Source organism: Bufo gargarizans, chromosome 1 (assembly GCF_014858855.1).
Source record: "Bufo gargarizans isolate SCDJY-AF-19 chromosome 1, ASM1485885v1, whole genome shotgun sequence".
Classification (NCBI taxonomy): domain Eukaryota; kingdom Metazoa; phylum Chordata; class Amphibia; order Anura; family Bufonidae; genus Bufo; species Bufo gargarizans.
The window spans coordinates 111221585-111241913 of record NC_058080.1 but is presented as its reverse complement, the minus strand read 5'-3'; the positions used below and the strand labels follow the sequence as shown (position 1 = coordinate 111241913).

The 20329-nt window shown below is 47.5% G+C and overlaps 1 protein-coding gene across 3 annotated transcripts in view; it reads left to right on the top strand.

Annotated features, from left to right (window-relative positions):
- Positions 1-20329, top strand: part of ASB5 (ankyrin repeat and SOCS box containing 5) — a 56693-nt gene that overhangs the window by 23102 nt on the left and 13262 nt on the right. For 2 of the 3 annotated variants that reach the window (XM_044297263.1, XM_044297271.1), the window contains exon 2: positions 19196-19275. In XM_044297263.1, coding sequence (XP_044153198.1) covers positions 19196-19275 — 80 coding nt within the window. Of the gene's footprint in view, positions 1-16494; positions 16537-17303; positions 17380-19195; positions 19276-20329 lie in introns of those variants that run through there. The other variant, XM_044297282.1, reaches the window with a different exon arrangement.

The following is a 20329-nucleotide window of genomic DNA, read 5'->3' as shown; positions in this document are numbered from 1 at the left end:
ACAGTGCAGTGTGTTATTAACCAGGCTGTTTATTACCACCGGCTACCATCCGTTTACACATTTCTAATGCTGTCTTGGCGTTAAAGAGCTTGAAAGGGGTTGGATACAGTTCTCGGATACCTCAGAGTGTTATACACAACATTTCGGGGCAATCTGAGTACTTTCGATGTTGGTCTGATTTGCTCGAATCAGACCTGAAACAAATTTCAAGAAAGTTGCTCATCTCTGGTGTTGACATTCTGCTTGTGAGTCTGCACTGGGTTCTTATTAGTGGAAAGTAAGGATATTGGTTCTCTAATTCATTTACAATGAAAACAGACTCGGGCGTGGGAGCACACAATCATTTTACATGCATAGCCTCTAGAAATGCAAGCAGATATTAGAGATTTATCAGGAGCAGAGTCATATTTTTTTGTGGAGTATCCAGGAAGCAATTCAGATTCAGGGTTCATACACACAAACCGCCCCGTCTCTATATTGTGGGCCGCAAAGAGCAGGTCCGCAATATACGGGCACTGGCTGTGTGCGCTCTGTATCACAGATGCGGACCTATTCCCTTGAATGGGTCTGCAATCCACAAGATATGGAGCGGTGTTGAGAGCAAGAAAACAGATCATGTTAGTTTTTTTTTTACGGTGCGGACTGAATCTTGTGGATCATGGACCCAATCAAGTGAATGGGTCTGAATCTGCAAATGGTGGGCATGCAGCCGAGGCCCGTGGATTGCGGACCGCTATTTGCAGTCTGCCCACGTTTGTGTCCATTAGCCCTTATTGTTATATATCCATCCAGTTCGTGCTGCTCTCTCTCAGTGGTACAGCAACATGCAGAAACACTCTTCTTCAATGTAACCAATAACCGTTTCTACAGGTTCTACTGATTTTTAGATTCTCTAATAGTGAAGTTCTGACATTAAAGTGGTACCCAAACACACCGATTCTACTTACAGGGCACTGATGTTATACTCACATCTCATCTCACAGAGTCCGCGTTACAGAAAGGATAGGACTGTTCTATAATGGCCCAGACATTCTGTTCTGTAAAATGCGGAACGCACATGGATGCCGGTGTGCATAGCCGTGCAACTTGCTTAAAGCTACACCAGCTTGGGATTTTTTTGTTATAAACTAGTACCTTAGTAAGTAGTCAGCCTGCTGCAGATGCTATTGTTTTTTTTTTCGCCTCCATTGCGCCACTATACCCCTCTGTATGTTCTGGCACTCAATGTGCTAATTAGTACCATTGGCACAGTCAGTTCTCCTTAGTGGGCATCTTCTTCTCCTTGGCAGTGACAGTGACACTGTCCAATCACATCGGACCATTCTCATGCCAGGAACAAGACGAGCTGTTCTTGTGAGATTTGCTAAATCTCACGACAATAGGCTATGTAAGCGAGTATAGTGCAAGCAAAAGTAAGGCAAAAGATGGCAAAAATGCTATCCCTATGGGGAAGATTTGCTAACCCTATAGATTTTAACTTGGGTGTCTAGACATGCCCCACATTTATCATAGTGGCTGATAAATTTTGTGTATACCTAGACACTTTTGTCTATCACTCTACCAGAATGGCGCATGTTAGGTCATGTTCCCTTACCTGTAAAGCCATGACCCCTTTCAGGCTAGGTACAGATAGATACTCCAGACCAAATTTTGCTTCAGTTTGGTGCAATTTAAGCCAGAATTTAGGTGCCTTTAGGTGCCTCTTTTTTTCCACCCCAAAAAATTGTGATACTTAGGCCCCTTTCACACGGGCATCATGTTTTTGGCCCAGATAAGATGCGGGTGCGTCGGGGGAAAACGTGCGATTCATCTGTGAGGAAAAGGACCTGCGGTGACGTCACTGCGCTCATCACATGATCCATCACCATGGTGCTGGATCATGTGATGGACCATGTGATGAGCGCAGTGACGTCACCACAGCTCCTTTTCCTCAAAGAAGAAGACAGAAGAGAACAAGTGGATTAAGGTGAGTACAAATTATTATTTTTTTCTTAGCCCCTCCAGCCCTATTGTACTATGCATTCTGTATTAAGAATGCTATCATTTTCCCTTATAACCATGTTATAAGGGAAAATAATACAATCTACACAACCCCTAATCCAAACCCGAACTTCTGTGAAGAAGTTCGGGTTCAGGTACAAAACATGACGATTTTTCTCACGCGCGCGCAAAACGCATTAAAATGTTTTTCACTTGCGCGGAAAAATCACACATTTTCCTGCGAGGCACCCGCATATTATCCGGGCCAAAAGCATGACGCCCGTGTGAAAGGGGCCTTAGTATTAGATCTCCACTCCAGTTTACTTGAATGGGAATGAACTGCAATACCAAACACCCTTTTTTCTAATTGTGGTCGTCAACTTGGCCATATGTGCTGGAGTGTAGATATGTTAGACATGAAGAATCCATGTAAGTATCAAACATCCTTTCTTTAACATTTTACACATGACATACAGTAACTAATGACAAAAACTGGTCTACCCTGAGGTTTAACACCAATGGAAGCAGTGGGGAACTTAAAGTTGATATTTTGATGCTGACTAGCTCTATCTTCTATCATCACCAGCAAGTTGTCTCTTGTAGACAGAGCGATTCCAATAATTAAAGTGTATTACTATTCTGATAATGCAGTATTCTAACGTAAGGTACACAGTGGAGCTCCACTTAAAGACCTTTCCCTCTGCATTTACAGAGAGTCCTATCTGCCGAGGTTACTGCGGGTGGAGTGAAATTACAGCTCCTCAAACATGACAGCAGAGCCCAACAAATATCAGGCATGTAGAAGGAGCTTAAAATAGCCGAGACATGAGTGCTTTTTTGGTGCATGGTGAATGGTTGGAGGTACCTTGGGGAGACGGCGATCTAGGTAATATATGACCTATATTGTTGTGCATTAGGTCGGGTTAGTCTACTGAAACATGCAGGATTTACTAGGATGCTTGAGTACCTCAGATGACTTGGATCACGCTGGTAATCTAAATATAGGTCAACGCCGAGCAGGTCGCTGAAAACTACAACCAGCAGCCATTACTGCTTTCATCAGGCTTGCTGTAGATTTCATGTCCTTCTGCTGCCCAGAAGGTTTTGTTGGTTTCTGAATCATATTTTCCCTCTGCATACTGTATGTATTTATTTCTTCTCTCCACCAACAGCTCTGGATAATGATGTATGTAAGTAAGGACGATTGATATGAATATGTCAGACTATGTATTTAGAGGTTAAAGTTACCTGTCACATTTATGGCTTCGGTGTGGCTTCTTGTTAAAGAATTTAGCAGTATTTGCTTCTTGATGGCATTAAAGGCCATCTGTCAGCAGATCTGTACCTATGACACTGGCTGACCTGTGACATGTGCACTCGGCAGCTGAAGGCATCTGTGTTGGTCCCATGTTGATATGTGCCGCATTGCTTAGAAAAATTACGTTTTAATATATTTAAATGAGACTCTAGGAGCAACGGGGGTGTTGCCGTTACACCTAGAGGCTCTGCTCTCTCTGCAACTGTAGTGTCCCTTGCACTTTGATGACAGGGCCAGGCAGTGTCAACGCCATCACTTCTGGTCCTGCACCGTGTGCTTCAGTATCTGGAGCAGTGCTGGAAAGAGGCTCACACTACAGAAGAGAACAGCTGGTGAGCTTCTTTCCTGTACTGTGCCTACATCGGATAATGAAGCGTACGGTGCAAGACTTTAGAAGAAGTCAAGGCCAGGCTTGATGATGTTTACACTGCAGGGCCTGATCAATCAAATAGGAGAGGGTGCAGCAGTTGCAGAGAGAGCTGAGCCTCTAGGAGTAACAGCAACGCCCCCGTTGCTCCTATAGACTCATTTGCATACCGTTTATTAAAACTTCATTTTTCTCAGTAATGTGGACACATATGTACATGGGACAAACACAGTTGCCTTCAGCTGCCAAGCGCACATGTAACAGGTCAGACAGTTTCATAGGTAATAGGTACAGATCTGCTGACAGATGGACTTTAAGGATTTCACCTTTTCATTTAAGATTGGCTAGATAGATTGGCCCATAATAGAGCAGTCCTATCCTATTTTTTGGGGTGACAAGGTGACTAGAAAATGGTGAATGCTCACCGCATAGGAGATATTTTTTAATAATTTAATAGTTTGGACAGCGCTATGTAATATGTTTATTTATTCTTTATATATTTTATATGTAAAATTGGGAAAGGGGGGATTTAAACTTAATATTTTAGGCTACTTTCACACTAGTGTTTTTCTTTTCCGGCATAGAGTTCCGTCCTAGGGGCTCAATATCGGAAAAGAACTGATCAGGCATATCCCTATGCATTCTGAATAGAGAGTAATCCGTTCAGGATGCATCAGGATGTCTTCAGTTCAGTCATTTTGACTGATCAGGCAAAAGAGAAAACTGCAGCATGCTACGGTTATATCTCCGGCGAAAAAAACCTGAAGATTTGCCTGAATGCCGGATCCAGCATTTTTCCCATAGGAATGTATCAGTGCCGGATCTGGCATTCAAAATACCAGAATACACCCGCACTAAATCCGGACCCATTCACTTCTATGGGGCTGTGCACATGAGCGGTGATTTTCACACATCACTTGTGCGTTGCGTGAAAATCGCAGCATGTTCTATGTTGTGCGTTTTTCACGCAACGCAGGCCCCATAGAAGCTAATTGGGCTGCGTGAAAATCGCAAGCAAGTGCGGATGCGGTGCGATTTTCACTCATGGTTGCTAGGATGAAAGTCTATTCCCTGTATTATTTTCCCTTATAACATGGTTCTAAGGGAAAATAATAGCATTCTTTAATACAGAATGCTTAGTAGAAGGTCAATATAATAAACATTGGTGGCGCAGTGCGCCCCCCCATCACCCCAGTATGATAAACATTGGTGGCGCAGTGTGCGCCTGTCATGGAACCATGAACCAGACGTACAACAAGAGATAAGTGGAAATAAGAAGGCTTTATTGAAAATCAAGCTGTGAGGCAAAAGTCCAAACGGATGGCTAAACCGAAGCAGGGTCTTGCGAAGCCAGAGGTCAGGAACCAGAAGGGTAGTCAGACGAAGCCTGGATCAGGAACCAGCAGGGTAGTCAGACGAAGCCTGGATCAGGAACCAGCAGGGTAGTCAGGCGAAGCCAGGATCAGGAACCAGAAGCAGCAGCAGTCTTAGAAGCATGTGAACACAGGAGGACCAAGCAAGGAACTGAAGCCACAGACCTCCTATATATATGAGCTAGGCATCCAGCTCCTCCCAGTGGGAAGGAGAAGCCGCAGGGTGGGAGGCTACAAGAAACCCAGAAACCAAGATGGCCGCCAGCACATGTCAAACGAAGGAGAACAGCAAGAAGGTAAGACCATGACAGTACCTCCCCCTCAAGGGCCCCTCCTCCGCGGAGTAAAGAACGGTTTCTGAGGGAAGCGTGCGTGGAAGGCTCGGAGCAAGGCAGGAGCATGGACATCTGCGGAGGGAACCCAGGAACGCTCCTCTGGACCATAACCACGCCAATGGACCAAAAACTGCACCCGACCGCGGACCAGGCGTGAGTCCAGGATATTGCTCACCTCATACTCCTCACGATTGCCCACTTGGACCGGACGAGGCCGAGGAACCGAGGAAGTGAAACGATTACACACCAGTGGCTTCAACAGGGAGACATGAAACACGTTGGAGATCCGCATGCCAGGAGGAAGCGCAAGGGCATAGGCTACCGGGTTTACCCTGCGAAGCACTCGGAAGGGACCAACAAAGCGAGGCGCCAGCTTGGGAGTGGGCACTCGAAGGTTGAGGTTGCGGGTGGACAACCATACGCGGTCTCCGACCTGGTAGGAAGGAGCGGGCGCTCGTCTGCGATCAGCCTGGAGTCTCTGGCGCTGTGCAGAGACCTCAAGGGACCTCTGGATCTGTACCCAAGAAGTACGTAGGACGGAAAGGTGATCCTCCACAGCCGGAATATCCTGGGGAGAGAATACCTCCGGTAACACGGCAGGTTGGAACCCATAATTGGCCATGAAGGGAGACGTCCCAGAGGAAGAGTTCACCGCCGTGTTCCTGGCAAACTCAGCCCAAGGCAGGAGGTCAACCCAATTGTCTTGGTTATCGGAGACATAGCAACGAAGGAATTGCTCCAAGGCCTGATTGGATCGTTCTGCGGCCCCATTGGACTGAGGGTGGTAGGCCGAGGAGAAAGAAAGATGAATCCCCAACTGGGAGCAAAAGGAGCGCCAGAACCTGGACACAAACTGACTCCCCCGATCCGACACAATCTCCTTGGGCAAACCGTGCAACCGGAAGACCTCCCTGGCAAAAATCGTGGCCAACTCTCGTGCAGAGGGTAACTTCTTGAGAGGAACACAGTGGCACATTTTGGAAAACCGATCCACAATCATGAGAATGACCGTATGGCCTCGGGATGCAGGGAGGTCCACAATGAAATCCATCCCCAGGTGTGACCATGGACGCTCCCCGGTGGCTATGGGTTGCAAAAGGCCCAACGGACGGTGCCGAGGGGATTTACTCTGGGCACAAACGGAGCATGCCGCTACATATGCGGCGATGTCGGAACGTAGAGAAGGCCACCAGAACAGACGTGAAACAGCCCATGACAGCTGATTCTTTCCAGGATGCCCCGCGGCCTTGGAGTTATGGTAGGTTCGCAACAACCGAGTGCGCAACTCCTCAGGCACAAAACATCTGCCGTTGGGTCTCCCAGAGGGAGCACCAGATTGAGCCGCCAAAATCTGCTCACCCAGGGGAGAGGTCAGGCTGGTGCGAATGGCGGCCAGGATCTGATTCGGAGGTATGACCGAAGTCGGAATCGACTCCTCCCCGGACAGCTCGGAGTACTGCCGTGATAAGGCATCCGCTCTGATGTTCTTGGAACTGGGTAGGTAGGAGACCACGTAATTAAAACGTGACAAGAACAGAGCCCATCTGGCCTGACGTGGTGTCAATCTCTTGGCCTCTGAGAGGTAGGTCAGATTCTTGTGGTCCGTCAGGATGAGAACCAGAACCACCGAGCCCTCGAGCAAGTGCCTCCATTCTTTAAGGGCCTGCACGATGGCCAATAACTCCCTGTCACCAATCTGATAGTTGCACTCCGCGGAAGACAGTTTCCGGGAGTAAAACCCACAAGGAAGCAGAGGACCCTCTGGTGTTCTACGCTGAGACAGAAGGGTGCCTACTCCCGTCTCAGACGCGTCCACCTCGAGGACAAAAGGCAACCCAGGGTTGGGATGCGACAGAATCGGAGCCGACACAAAGGCGGACTTTAGAGCCTCAAAAGCTCGGATGGCCTCGAGCGGCCAGACCTGGGGATTACTGCCCTTCCTGGTCAGATCCGTGAGAAGCTTGGCTAGCATGGAAAAGTCCCTGATGAACTTCCGATAATAATTGGCGAAGCCCAAAAAGCATTGCAGGGCACGAAGACCACTGGGCTGGGGCCACTGTAAGACAGCCGAAACCTTCTCAGGATCCATGGAGGACCCCTCAGCGGAAATGATGTAACCTAAGAAGGTTACCTGGGATCGGTGAAATTCGCATTTCTCAAGCTTACCGAACAGCTTGTTCTCTCGTAACCGTTGCAACACTCGTCTGACATCCAGAATGTGGGCCTCCATGGATTCAGAATATACCAAGATGTCATCCAAATAGACCACCACACACTGCTGCAACAGGTCACGGAAAACATCGTTGATGAATTCCTGGAAGACTGCGGGCGCATTGCACAACCCAAAGGGCATAACCAAGGATTCATAATGACCGGTCCTGGTGTTAAACGCGGTCTTCCACTCATCGCCCGCCTTGATCCTTACCAGGTTATATGCCGCCCTCAGGTCGAGTTTGGTAAAGACCGTGGCCCCTTTGAGGCGATCGAACAGCTCGGAAATCAAGGGTATCGGGTAAGCGTTCTTGATCGTGATGCGATTGAGACCCCTGTAATCGATGCAAGGCCTCAACTCACCGCCCTTCTTTTTCACAAAGAAAAATCCAGCCCCTGCCGGGGACGAGGATTTGCGAATGTGTCCGCGTGAAAGCGCCTCCCTCACGTACTCCTCCATGGCCTCATTCTCCGCTACCGACAGTGGATAGACTTTGCCACGAGGAGGAACGGCACCAGATTGTAACTCTATGGCACAATCGTATGGGCGGTGCGGAGGTAGGGCAACCGCACGCACCTTATCGAATACATCCCGGTACTCCTCGTATTCAGGAGGCAACAGAGAGTCCGAGGAAGTACACAGCAACTTGACAGACCCATGGATGCAACTAGCTCCACACTGCGGTGACCACGAGAGGATCTCGGCCGATCTCCAATCGAAAGTCGGATTATGCTTCTGGAGCCAGGGGTACCCCAAGACCACCGAGTAGTGTGGAGACGAAATAACGTGGAGACAGACCGACTCTCTGTGAACGGCACCAATGGCCATCCCCACTGGAAGGGTCTCATGAGTCACGTGTGGCGGCAGAAGGGGTCTGCCGTCTATCGCCTCAAGAGCCAGTGGGGAACCTCGAGGCTGCAGAGGAATGGAATTGGCGGCAGCGAACACACTATCAATGAACAAACCACCAGCACCAGAGTCCACCAACGCCTGGGTCGTCACCAAGCCCCCGACCCAGGAGAGGACAACAGTAATCAGTGGTTTGTCAACACGGGAAACCGGGGACGAGGAGACTCCACCCAAGATCTGCCCCCGACAGGATCTCAGGTGCAAGCGTTTCCCGGACGGTTCGGGCATGCCAACCGAAAATGCCCACCGAGACCACAGTACATGCATCGGCCCTCGCGTCTCCGGAGTGCCCTCTCCCCCTCGGACAGGCGAGCAAACCCCAGCTGCATGGGTTCACCCCCAGACAAGTCATCCCCAGGAGGCGTGGGAGGAGAGGGAGGCACGGGTGGGACAGCAAACGTAGGCGCCAATCTGTTAGAAGACCTCCGCAGGCTCTCCTTAAAGGAAGGTCTCTCCCTGAGTCTGGTGTCAATCAAAATCAGGAAAGAAATAAGAGACTCGAGCTCCACTGGTAGGTCCTTAGCTGCAACCTCATCCTTCAAGGCATCCGAGAGACCATGAGAGAAAGCAGCGACCAGAGCCTCATTATTCCAGCCCACCTCTGCTGCCAGGGTACGAAACTCAATGGCGTATTCAGCTACGGATCGTGAACCCTGTCTGATGGACATAAGGAGCTTCGCAGCAGAGGCAGCACGAGCCGGCACATCGAATACCTTCCGAAGAGAAGCAACAAAACCGGAAAACTCGGCAACCACCGGATTGTTGTTCTCCCATAAAGGGCTGGCCCAGGCCAAGGCCTTGTCCGAGAGCAGCGAGATCAAGAAGCCCACCTTTGATCTCTCAGTAGGAAAGGCATGTGGCAGCAACTCGAAATAAATGCCCACCTGGTTAAGGAAACCTCGGCACTGAGTTGGCTCTCCCCCAAAGCGCTGTGAAAGGGGGGCAGAACCGGTCATACCCCGAAACACCGCAGGCGCAGCAACAGGTGTCGGGGTAGACTCTGGCGCAACAACCGGAGCGGCAGTAGGAGCGGGCCCAGGAGCGACAACCGACCCATCGGCAACGGAAGCTAAATGAGCCGTGCGTTCAAGCAGGGTTTGCAACGCCACAGCGAACCGACCCAACAGGTGATCCTGCTGATCAAGTCTGGCAACCAGCGTAGGTAGCGAGGATGGCCCTGTACCGTCAGAATTCATGGCTTGGTCCTAATGTCATGGAACCATGAACCAGACGTACAACAAGAGATAAGTGGAAATAAGAAGGCTTTATTGAAAATCAAGCTGTGAGGCAAAAGTCCAAACGGATGGCTAAACCGAAGCAGGGTCTTGCGAAGCCAGAGGTCAGGAACCAGAAGGGTAGTCAGACGAAGCCTGGATCAGGAACCAGCAGGGTAGTCAGACGAAGCCTGGATCAGGAACCAGCAGGGTAGTCAGACGAAGCCAGGATCAGGAACCAGAAGCAGCAGCAGTCTTAGAAGCATGTGAACACAGGAGGACCAAGCAAGGAACTGAAGCCACAGACCTCCTATATATATGAGCTAGGCATCCAGCTCCTCCCAGTGGGAAGGAGAAGCCGCAGGGTGGGAGGCTACAAGAAACCCAGAAACCAAGATGGCCGCCAGCACATGTCAAACGAAGGAGAACAGCAAGAAGGTAAGACCATGACAGCGCCCCCAATATAATAAACATTGGTGGCGCAGTGCGCCCCCCCAATATAATAAACATTGGTGGCGCAGTGCGCACCCCCCCAACACCCCAGTATAATAAACATTGGTGGCACAGTGTGCCCCCCTCAATATAATAAACATTGGTGGCGCAGTGCGCACCCCCCCCCAACACCCCAGTATAATAAACATTGGTGGCGCAGTGCGCACCCCCCCAACACCCCAGTATAATAAACATTGGTAGCGCAGTGTGCCCCCTTCAATATAATAAACATTGGTGGCGCAGTGCGCACCCCCCCAACACCCCAGTATAATAAACATTGGGGGGCGCAGTGTGCCCCCCTCAATATAATAATCATTGGTGGCGCAGTGTGCACCCCCCCCCCAACACCCCAGTATAATAAACATTGGTGGTGCAGTGTGCCCCCCCTCAATATAATAAACATTGGTGGCGCAGTGCGCCCCCCCTCTCAATATAATGAATATTGGTGGCGCAGTGGGCAGTGCCAATGAGGGTTAAAAAAATTAAAAAAAAATTAACTCACCTCCTCCAATTGATCGTCTCCTGTTCTTTCTTCATGACCTGTCAAAGGACCTGTGGTGACATCACTGTGCTCATCACATGATACATCACATGATTCATCACCATGGTAATGGACCATGTGATGAGCTCAGTGACATCACCACAGGTCCTGAAGCAAGAACAGGAGACCGGCAGCTACTCGATCAACTGGAGGAGGTGAGTTAATTTTTTTTTATTATTCTTTAACCCTCATTGGCACTTCCCACTGTGCCACCAATGTTTCTTATACTGTGGGGGGGGGGGGCACACTGTGCCACCAATGTTTCTTATGTTGGGGGGGGGGGCACACTGTGCCACCAATGTTTCTGATACTGGGGTGTTGGGGGGGCACACTGTACAGGGAGTCTAAGAAAGAATCGAATGAGTCACTAAGTCGGATCTTTAGTTCTTTTCACCTGTGACTCATTCGATTCTTTCTCCCTGTACTTGTCAGTGACTCAGAGCTGCTATTGCTCGCCTTGCCTCAGCTCTGATTGGTTGGTGGGCGGGGAGGGGAGGGGCTGGCAGAAGCAGCTTCCACTCTAGGATCAGATTACACTCCTCCCAGCCCCTCCCCTCCCTGCTGCCAGCGTCTCTGTGTGCTGTGACCGAGCTGACTGAGACTGAGGAGAACATCGGCGGCGGCGGCAGAGAACTATCAGCTCCTGTGCCCGCCGCTGTTCTACTGCAGAGCTGCGGCTGCGGGTCTAGTCGCAAATGGCGACAGGACTAAAAAGTCTTGTTGCCATTTGTAAATTCTAAGTCGCATTGGCGACCATTTTGGTCGCCATCTGGAGCCCTGGCCAGGTGTTGTGGCCGGCAGTTCCAGCAGTGATTGCCGGGAATTAGGCTTCGTCTATACGACGACATTTGTCGCGCAACATTTTGTTGCACTAATATCGCGCAACAATTTTTATAATGGCAGTCTATGGTGTCGCACTGCAACATGCAACATGCTGCGACTACGACGCAACAGTCACAGAAAATCCATTCTAGATGGATTTTTCTGCGACTGTTGCATGGCAGTCGCAGCATGTTGCAGTGCGACACCATAGACTGCCATTATAAAAATTGTTGCACGACATTGGTGCTACAAAATGTTGCGCTACAAATGTTGCAGTGTAGTTGTACCCTGTCGCGTGAAAAATGTCGTCGTGTAGATGTAGCCTTAGCCACCATTGTGTGTAGCATTTTTTGTTGGGTTGAGTCTCTGCATAATTGCCGGGCAGAGGCTGGATCTCTACCGGACCCTACAGGGCTCCAGATGGCGACCAAAATGGTCGCCAATGCGACTTAGAATTTACAAATGGCGACAAGACTTTTTAGTCCTGTCGCCATTTGCGACTAGACCCGCAGCTCTGCAGTAGAACAGCGGCGGGCACAGGAGCTGATAGTTCTCTGCCGCCGCCGCCGATGTTCTCCTCAGTCTCAGTCAGCTCGGTCACAGCACACAGAGACGCTGGCAGCAGGGAGGGGAGGGGCTGGGAGGAGTGTAATCTGATCCTAGAGTGGAAGCTGCTTCTGCCAGCCCCTCCCCTCCCCGCCCACCAACCAATCAGAGCTGAGGCAAGGCAAGCACTAGCAGCTCTGAGTCACTGACAAGTACAGGGAGAAAGAATCGAATGAGTCACAGGTGAAAAGAACTAAAGATCCGACTTAGTGACTCATTCGATTCTTTCTTAGACTCCCTGTACAGTGTGCCCCCCCCCCAACACCCCAGTATCAGAAACATTGGTGGCACAGTGTGCCCCCCCCCCCAACATAATAAACATTGGTGGCACAGTGTGCCCCCCCCCCCCCACAGTATAAGAAACATTGGTGGCACAGTGGGAAGTGCCAATGAGGGTTAAAGAATAATTTAAAAAAATTAACTCACCTCCTCCAGTTGATCGAGTAGCTGCCGGCCTCCTGTTCTTGCTTCAGGACCTGTGGTGATGTCACTGAGCTCATCACATGGTCCATTACCATAGTGATGAATCATGTGATGTATCATGTGATGAGCACAGTGATGTCACCACAGGTCCTTTGACAGGTCATGAAGAAAGAACAGGAGACGATCAATTGGAGGAGGTGAGTTAATTTTTATTTTATTTTTTTAACCCTCATTGGCACTGCCCACTGCGCCACCAATGTTCATTATATTGAGAGGGGGGGGGCGCACTGCGCCACCAATGTTTATTATATTGAGGGGGGGCACACTGCACCACCAATGTTTATTATACTGGGGTGTTGGGGGGTGCACACTGCGCCACCAATGTTTATTATATTGAGGGGGGCACACTGCGCCCCCCAATGTTTATTATACTGGGGTGTTGGGGGGGGTGCGCACTGCGCCACCAATGTTTATTATATTGAAGGGGGGGCACACTGCGCCACCAATGTTTATTATACTGGGGTGTTGGGGGGGGTGCGCACTGCGCCACCAATGTTTATTATATTAAGGGGGGGCACACTGCGCCACCAATGTTTATTATACTGGGGTGTTGGGGGGGGTGCGCACTGCGCCACCAATGTTTCTTATATTGGGGGGGCGCACTGCGCCACCAATGTTTATCAAACTGGGGTGTGGGGGGGGGCGCACTACGCCACCAATGTTTATTATATTGGGGGCGCACACTGCGCCACCAATGTTTATCATACTGGGGTGATGGGGGGGCGCACTGCGCCACCAATGTTTATTATATTGACCTTCTACTAAGCATTCTGTATTAAAGAATGCTATTATTTTCCCTTAGAACCATGTTATAAGGGAAAATAATACAGGGAATAGACTTTCATCCTAGCAACCATGAGTGAAAATCGCACCGCATCCGCACTTGCTTGCGATTTTCACACAGCCCCATTAGCTTCTATGGGGCCTGCGTTGCGTGAAAAACGCACAACATAGAACATGCTGCGATTTTCACGCAACGCACAAGTGATGTGTGAAAATCACCGCTCATGTGCACAGCCCCATAGAAGTGAATGGGTCCGGATTTAGTGCGGGTGTATTCTGGTATTTTTGAATGCCAGATCCGGCGCTAATACATTCCTATGGGAAAAATGCTGGATCCGGCATTCAGGCAAATCTTCAGGTTTTTTTCGCCGGAGATATAACCGTAGCATGCTGCAGTTTTCTCTTTTGCCTGATCAGTCAAAATGACTGAACTGAAGACATCCTGATGCATCCTGAACGGATTACTCTCCATTCAGAATGCATGGGGATATGCCTGATCAGTTCTTTTCCGATATTGAGCCCCTAGGACGGAACTCTATGCCGGAAAAGAAAAACACTAGTGTGAAAGTAGCCTAAAATATTAAGTTTAAATCCCCCCTTTCCCAATTTTACATATAAAATATATAAAGAATAAATAAACATATTACATAGCGCTGTCCAAACTATTAAATTATTAAAAAATATCTCCTATGCGGTGAGCATTCACCATTTTTTAGTCACCTTGTCACCCCAAAAAATAGGATAGGACTGCTCTATTATGGGCCGAACATTTCATAATATGCAAAATGCACGCGGCTTTTTTTGGTGTTTTTTTTTTTTTTGCGCGGTATTGAGTATCGCAATACTTTATGGTGACGAAAGCGAATCAAAATTTTGGTATCAAAACAACCCTATGCCGATCTGATCGGAGTAGCGTTGTCACGATACCAAAATTTTGATTCAGTTTCGATTTGGCGACTAAAAATTAGATTTGGCTCCTAAATTTTTCACTTCAGGAGCCAATGGCTACCAGGTATTTTTTTTAGTCTGGAGCACTGCCCTATTATAGACAATAGAGTCCGGCAGGCAGCAGCAGTAGATGGCAATGCTGGATCCGGAGAACTCAGGCAGGCGGTTCTGTACTGGAACAACCTATCTGAGACTCTGACACAGATGGGAAACTATCTCCTATCTGATTACTTGTCTGGGCAGCATGTAGTATTATCTCTTTCCGTTCAGCAGAAATATGTGGACACCAAAACTAGCAATAACTGCTGAACAGGGTGGGGTTGCTACTTCATGAGACAACCCTTTTTAATGCCACATTCAGACGTCAGTTTTTCGGTCAGTGATTTCCATCAGTGATTGTAAGCCAAGATCAGGTGCGGGTCTGAACACAGAACAGGTGCAAATCTTTCCCTTATACCTTATCTCTGTGGAGGCTCCGATCCTGGTTTTGGCTCCCAATCACTGATGGAAATCACTGACCAAAACACTGACGTGTGAATAAGGCTACATGCACACGATCATATGTGTTTTGCGGTCCGCCAAAAAAACGGATGACGTTCCGTATGGCATCCTTTTTTTGGGGGGGATCCGTTTTTTTGGAGGATCCATTGTAATAATGCCTATCCTGGAGAACGCAAGCCAGTGATCACGCTCACGCTAAAGACGAGGAGTAACGGCTGGGCGCAAGCGCAATGCAACTGAACGGCGCATGCGCAGTCAGAAAAATGAAGGGGGTGAGTGAGGGAGCCGGGATCGCTCTGTAACAGGCAGCGCACGGCGCATGCGTAAGAAGAGCTCGGTCCCGGCATCACGTCAAGATGTCCATCACAATGTAGAGAGGAGGGGTAAGGGGCAGGCTTATCGTGCCTTGAAGCAAGGAGTCCGCTGCACCCTCAACTCCAAGCCTGACTTGGAGAAGGCGCCAGCAGACATTAAATATTAGGAGACAGAATGAGGAAAGAAAATCATGATTAGCAACACACTGGGGGATACCTTAAGGTACTGCGGTTGGTTTATTATGTGTTTTCCAGGTGACAGGTTGCCTTTAACAATCCTCTGTGTTGCTAAGGAGAATCCGTCTTCAGCGTTGTACTGAATGCTGAATATGGGTTATTGCCTGCCTATGTGTAATTAAAGGGCTTGTCTCATCTGAGACAATGGGGGCATATCGCTATTCCACTGCTGGGACCTGCAGCTATATGGAGCGGGCTAAAGTGGTGGCTAGAAGACTCAGGTCCAGCCACCACCAAACGCTCTCCCCATAGAAGAAAATTGGAGCTCACCGCGCGCGACCGGCCACCACTCCTATTCACTTCTATGGACCTGACGGAAATAGCCGAGCCAAGATAAATAATTGTAGGGCAGCTGCGCATGCGTAGTGCGCCCTCCACCACTGACAGTGATCTGTTTGGGAGATAGGTGCAGGTCCCACCGCTAGGACCCGCACCTATCAGACAAAGGGGACATATCCTAGCCCTGTTCCCTTGCTGCAGTGATCAGCTCTAACAGCACGTGTCCTGTATGCCTGTGTTTAGAACCTACTGATCACTGCAGCGCTGTTTTCTATCTTCCCAGGGCCATTCCTAGTTAGTTAGTAAGCGCTGGGAAGATAGAGAAAAGTACTACAGCAAACAGTAAGCGCTAAACACAGGCATGCAGCACAGTTAGGCCCCTTGCTGAAGAGCGTGTCCGGATTAGGTACGGATGCTTTGCGTCTTCGATCAGGTTAAATCATGCAAATAGGTACGCAATTGCAGTCAGTTTTGACTACGATTGCTTTCCGATAATCAGTTTTATTGCGCGGGTACAATGCGTTTTGCACGCGCATGATTAACAACTGACTTTGGTACCCAGACCCGAACCCGGACTTCTTCACTGAAGTTCGGGTTTGGGTTCGGTGTTTTGTAGATTTTATTTTTTTCCCTTATAACATGGTTAGAAGGGAAAATAATAGCATTCTTAATACAGAATTCTTAGTAAAAATGAACTCACCTCATCCGCTTGTTCGAGCAGCCGGCATGTCTTCTTTCTTCTTCTTTCAGGACCTGCAAAAGGACCTTTGATGACGTAATCGAGCTCACCACGTGATGAGAGCGCAATTACGTCAGGATGAGGTGAGTTAATTTATTTATTTATTTTAACCCCTAAAGCCACATTTTAGTAAGCATTCTGTATTAAGAATGCTATTATTTACCTTTATAACCATGTTATAAGGAAAAAAATAATACAGTAAATTGACTTTTATCAATTTACTTACATCGTCTCCTAGCAACTATGCGTGAAAATCGCACTGCATCCGCACTTGCTTGCAAGTGATGCGTGAAAGTCACCACTCATCTAAACAGCCCCATTGAAGTGAATAGGTCCGGATTCAGTGCGGGGGTGCAATGCGTTAACTTCACTTATTGCACCCGCACGGAATTCTCGCCCGCGTGAAAGGGGCCTTACTGTTTCTGGTTAATGCTGGGAAGGTAGGGAGAGGAGTGAATCTGCAGCATTCAGCACCAACAACAGTTGATATAGGCAGGGCTGCTTAGTATAGTGAAGGGGCTCTTAGTACAAGTCATTGTAAACCCTTTTTTTTAAATAGGTTAGTTACACATACAGTAGGGAGGCAGTGGCTGAGCCAGAGAGAGCAGAGGCAAGCTGAGAAGCCTGCCCCAGAGATACTTTAGAGGCAGTAAGTTAATAAAATTGTACACATTTCCCAATAAAGTACATACAAAAGTTATTACCATGACTGTCCCTACATATTTTGTAAAAAAAATAAAAATTTAAACGCGTTAAGCTTTAAGGTCTGGTTATGTCCTCATGTTATAGATGATAATTTAAACAATGAAGCATCATGTCTAAGCTTTCTTTCTGTGGCCAAATTCCTTAGACATCAGTAACTGAACTTGAAGAGGCCTATGGCAATGTGTGGAATGCTGCAGGTGCTATCTTGGATATTGACCCAGGTTTGTTGGATTTCCATGTTTGCATGTTGTTGATGTACATCTCAGCACAGGTTACGTGGGGTCATTTAGTGGATCTCACTTATGTTCTTATTACAATTGATGCCACAAAATGAAGTAAACAATATAATGGCGCTCTATACATTTCTGTGTTCAGCTCTCATGTGTTCCTGCTTTGTCTACGCTCTGACATAGGCTCGTGTGTATTACTGAGTCTGTAGAGTGAACTTACCTGCTAGATAGGCTTCTGTATAGGAATGTGATTGGCTGCAGCTATTCACACTATCTACACAACACAATTGATAATCCCATACATAGGAGTCCAAATCTGCATTAATACATATGTAAAACCATGTAAATAAAAACCAGGAATATTTTATAGGAGTCCACGCAAAGAAGATGAAAAAGTGGGTAAAAAAGTTACTACCATACATTGCCTAGGCCAGGGATCAGCAACCTTCGGCACTCCAGCTGCTGTGAAACTACAACTGCCAGCATGCAAACATGCTCAGCTGTTCTCACAACTCCCATAGAAGTGAATGGAGCATTCTGGGAGTTGTAGTTTCAGAACATCTGGAGTGCCGGAGGTTGCTGATCCCTGGCCTAGGCCATAGCACATAAAAATCTGGAGAAAGTGAAAACTAAATACCAAATCACTGATAGAAAACTGTGTGCTGCATCCCGTCACTACTGGCTGAGTGTGCTTTGGATACCCCAAAAGATCAATGTCTAGCAATAGGATAAAAAACATGCATAAAAAAATCCAACGGGATTAGAGACAAGACAAAATGTTTATGCGTTTTGACAGAAGATGTCGTTCCTAATCATAGCGCCATGCATTATCTAGTGATATGTCTCCCTGACCATCAATAGACATTGGAGTGGTTTTCTGATATCTAAAATATCCCCCCCCCCCCCGTTCCCGGGCCCTTTGTATGGATTACACTTACCCGCTCTCCGGCACCCACATCGCTCCGGATCCCTGCACGGCCGCCACTGCATCCTGTGACGGGGGGAGCAGCCAGTAGCAGGCCACAATGGTGACCAGCCTCAAAGGGGCTAGCCCCTTGAGTAAGTGTGATCCATACAAGGGGCCCGGGCATTGGGGGGGGATATTTTAGATATCAGATAACCCCTTTAAGTATGATTGGAGTGAAATACGTGGGAACAAATTGGAATGGTATCAAAACATTGGAATAGTTTTGTATTGGTTAATAGTGAAACATTTATTCTCTTTTAAAGTCAAAGGGGTTCTCCTGGCTACAGATATTGATGACCTATCCTCCATAGTTTCTGGTGCCAGGATACTGAAGATCAGCTGCAGGATCCTGACTGAGCCACTACACCGTGTACAGCTGTCTGCCTCACTCAGTGGGTCCATATCATTGTCCACATCAATGTCCTAATTGCCCTATTCAATTTAGACAGGATGTGGACCATGAGGAGGAGGATCATTTAGATCCACAGAACATATACAATTCCGAAGGCAAAATGGCAGAATTTACCTATGAAAATAATTTTTCTAGGGAAAAAAAACTCCATTTGATCTAATATTTAAAGTCATTCTTTTAAATGGATATTGACGGAAATATTAGTTTTCCAAATGAAAACAGATGGTTTACCATGTGGGCTTTATTACCGTATACAGATTTCATTGAGTACTTTTGTATATCTTAACATGATGTATTTTTCTTGTATTAACAAGTTTTTGTCTTTTTTTAATGGACCAAATAGAGATACATTTGGTTACAGAAACAGATCCTAATGAACTGTGTATTGATTTACTAATTATTATTTCGTATTGTGATATCTTTTGTAGGATCATGGGCCGATCGATCGCCTCTACATGAAGCGGCAAGCCAGGGAAGGCTGCTTGCATTGAAAACCTTGCTTTCTCAAGTAAGTTAACACTCTTATTCTTGAGCCTCCTAGGCACGCGTAACTGACTATTAGCAGATGACATTTCATGTGTATTCTCTTATATTGTTTTCATTTATATATTTTGCGTTAGTTGTGAACTTGCAGGCTGCCATGGGCATTTTAACACTCAGTACATGTAGCCTACAAGAACTGCATCCTGACAATAAGATGGCCCATGAATAAATCATTATAGTCAGAAGCAACCACAGTTTTGGAAAGTGACCTTTATCAAATGTGGAGGCAAAGCTCTGGTGCACCACAAATGAACACAAGTACACATATGTACGGTACATACTCATTGATACACAACTTGTAGACCAAGGGCAGGCACTAACAGCAGAGGACCCATGTGCAGGAATTTAATGTTGGCCCTTCTCCTTTCTATAGCAACAACACAAAAGAATTGTATATTCTTTATTATAATCTATTCTTTCTAGAAACTTGCCCACATTGACCATTCACATGCTGGACACGTCACTCTTGAGCCATTCACATTGCACAGACCAGTGGACCACAAAGACCACTGATATGCCAACCCATAGAGCGCATGCACCACTCAAACACTGGGTATGTGCCACACAAGGACCACTAATGTGTGATCACACTACACTTACGGTATATCATTTACACTTACCCAACCTCCTTTGCCTATTGATTACTTGGTTTATTACCCCTGAAGGCAGGAGAGAGATATCTTGATCTGAGACACCTCTATCAAACCCCTATAGATGCTGCTGTTCTCTAGGCCTCATGCACATGATCATATACATTTTGAGACCCACAAATTGTGAATAGGCAAAATATGGATACTGTCCATGTTGCCTATGTTTTTTTGTGGACCCATTGACTTCAAGTCCAAGTATAGGACATGTTCTATCATTTTGCAGAACAAACATATGGATGTGGAAACTAAACAGATCATCATGTGCTTTCCACATCTGTTGCGCAAAAAGATAGAATAGGTCCGCAAATTGCGGACCATGGACCCATTGAAGTCCATGGGTCCGCAAAAATAATATATAAACTGCAAAAT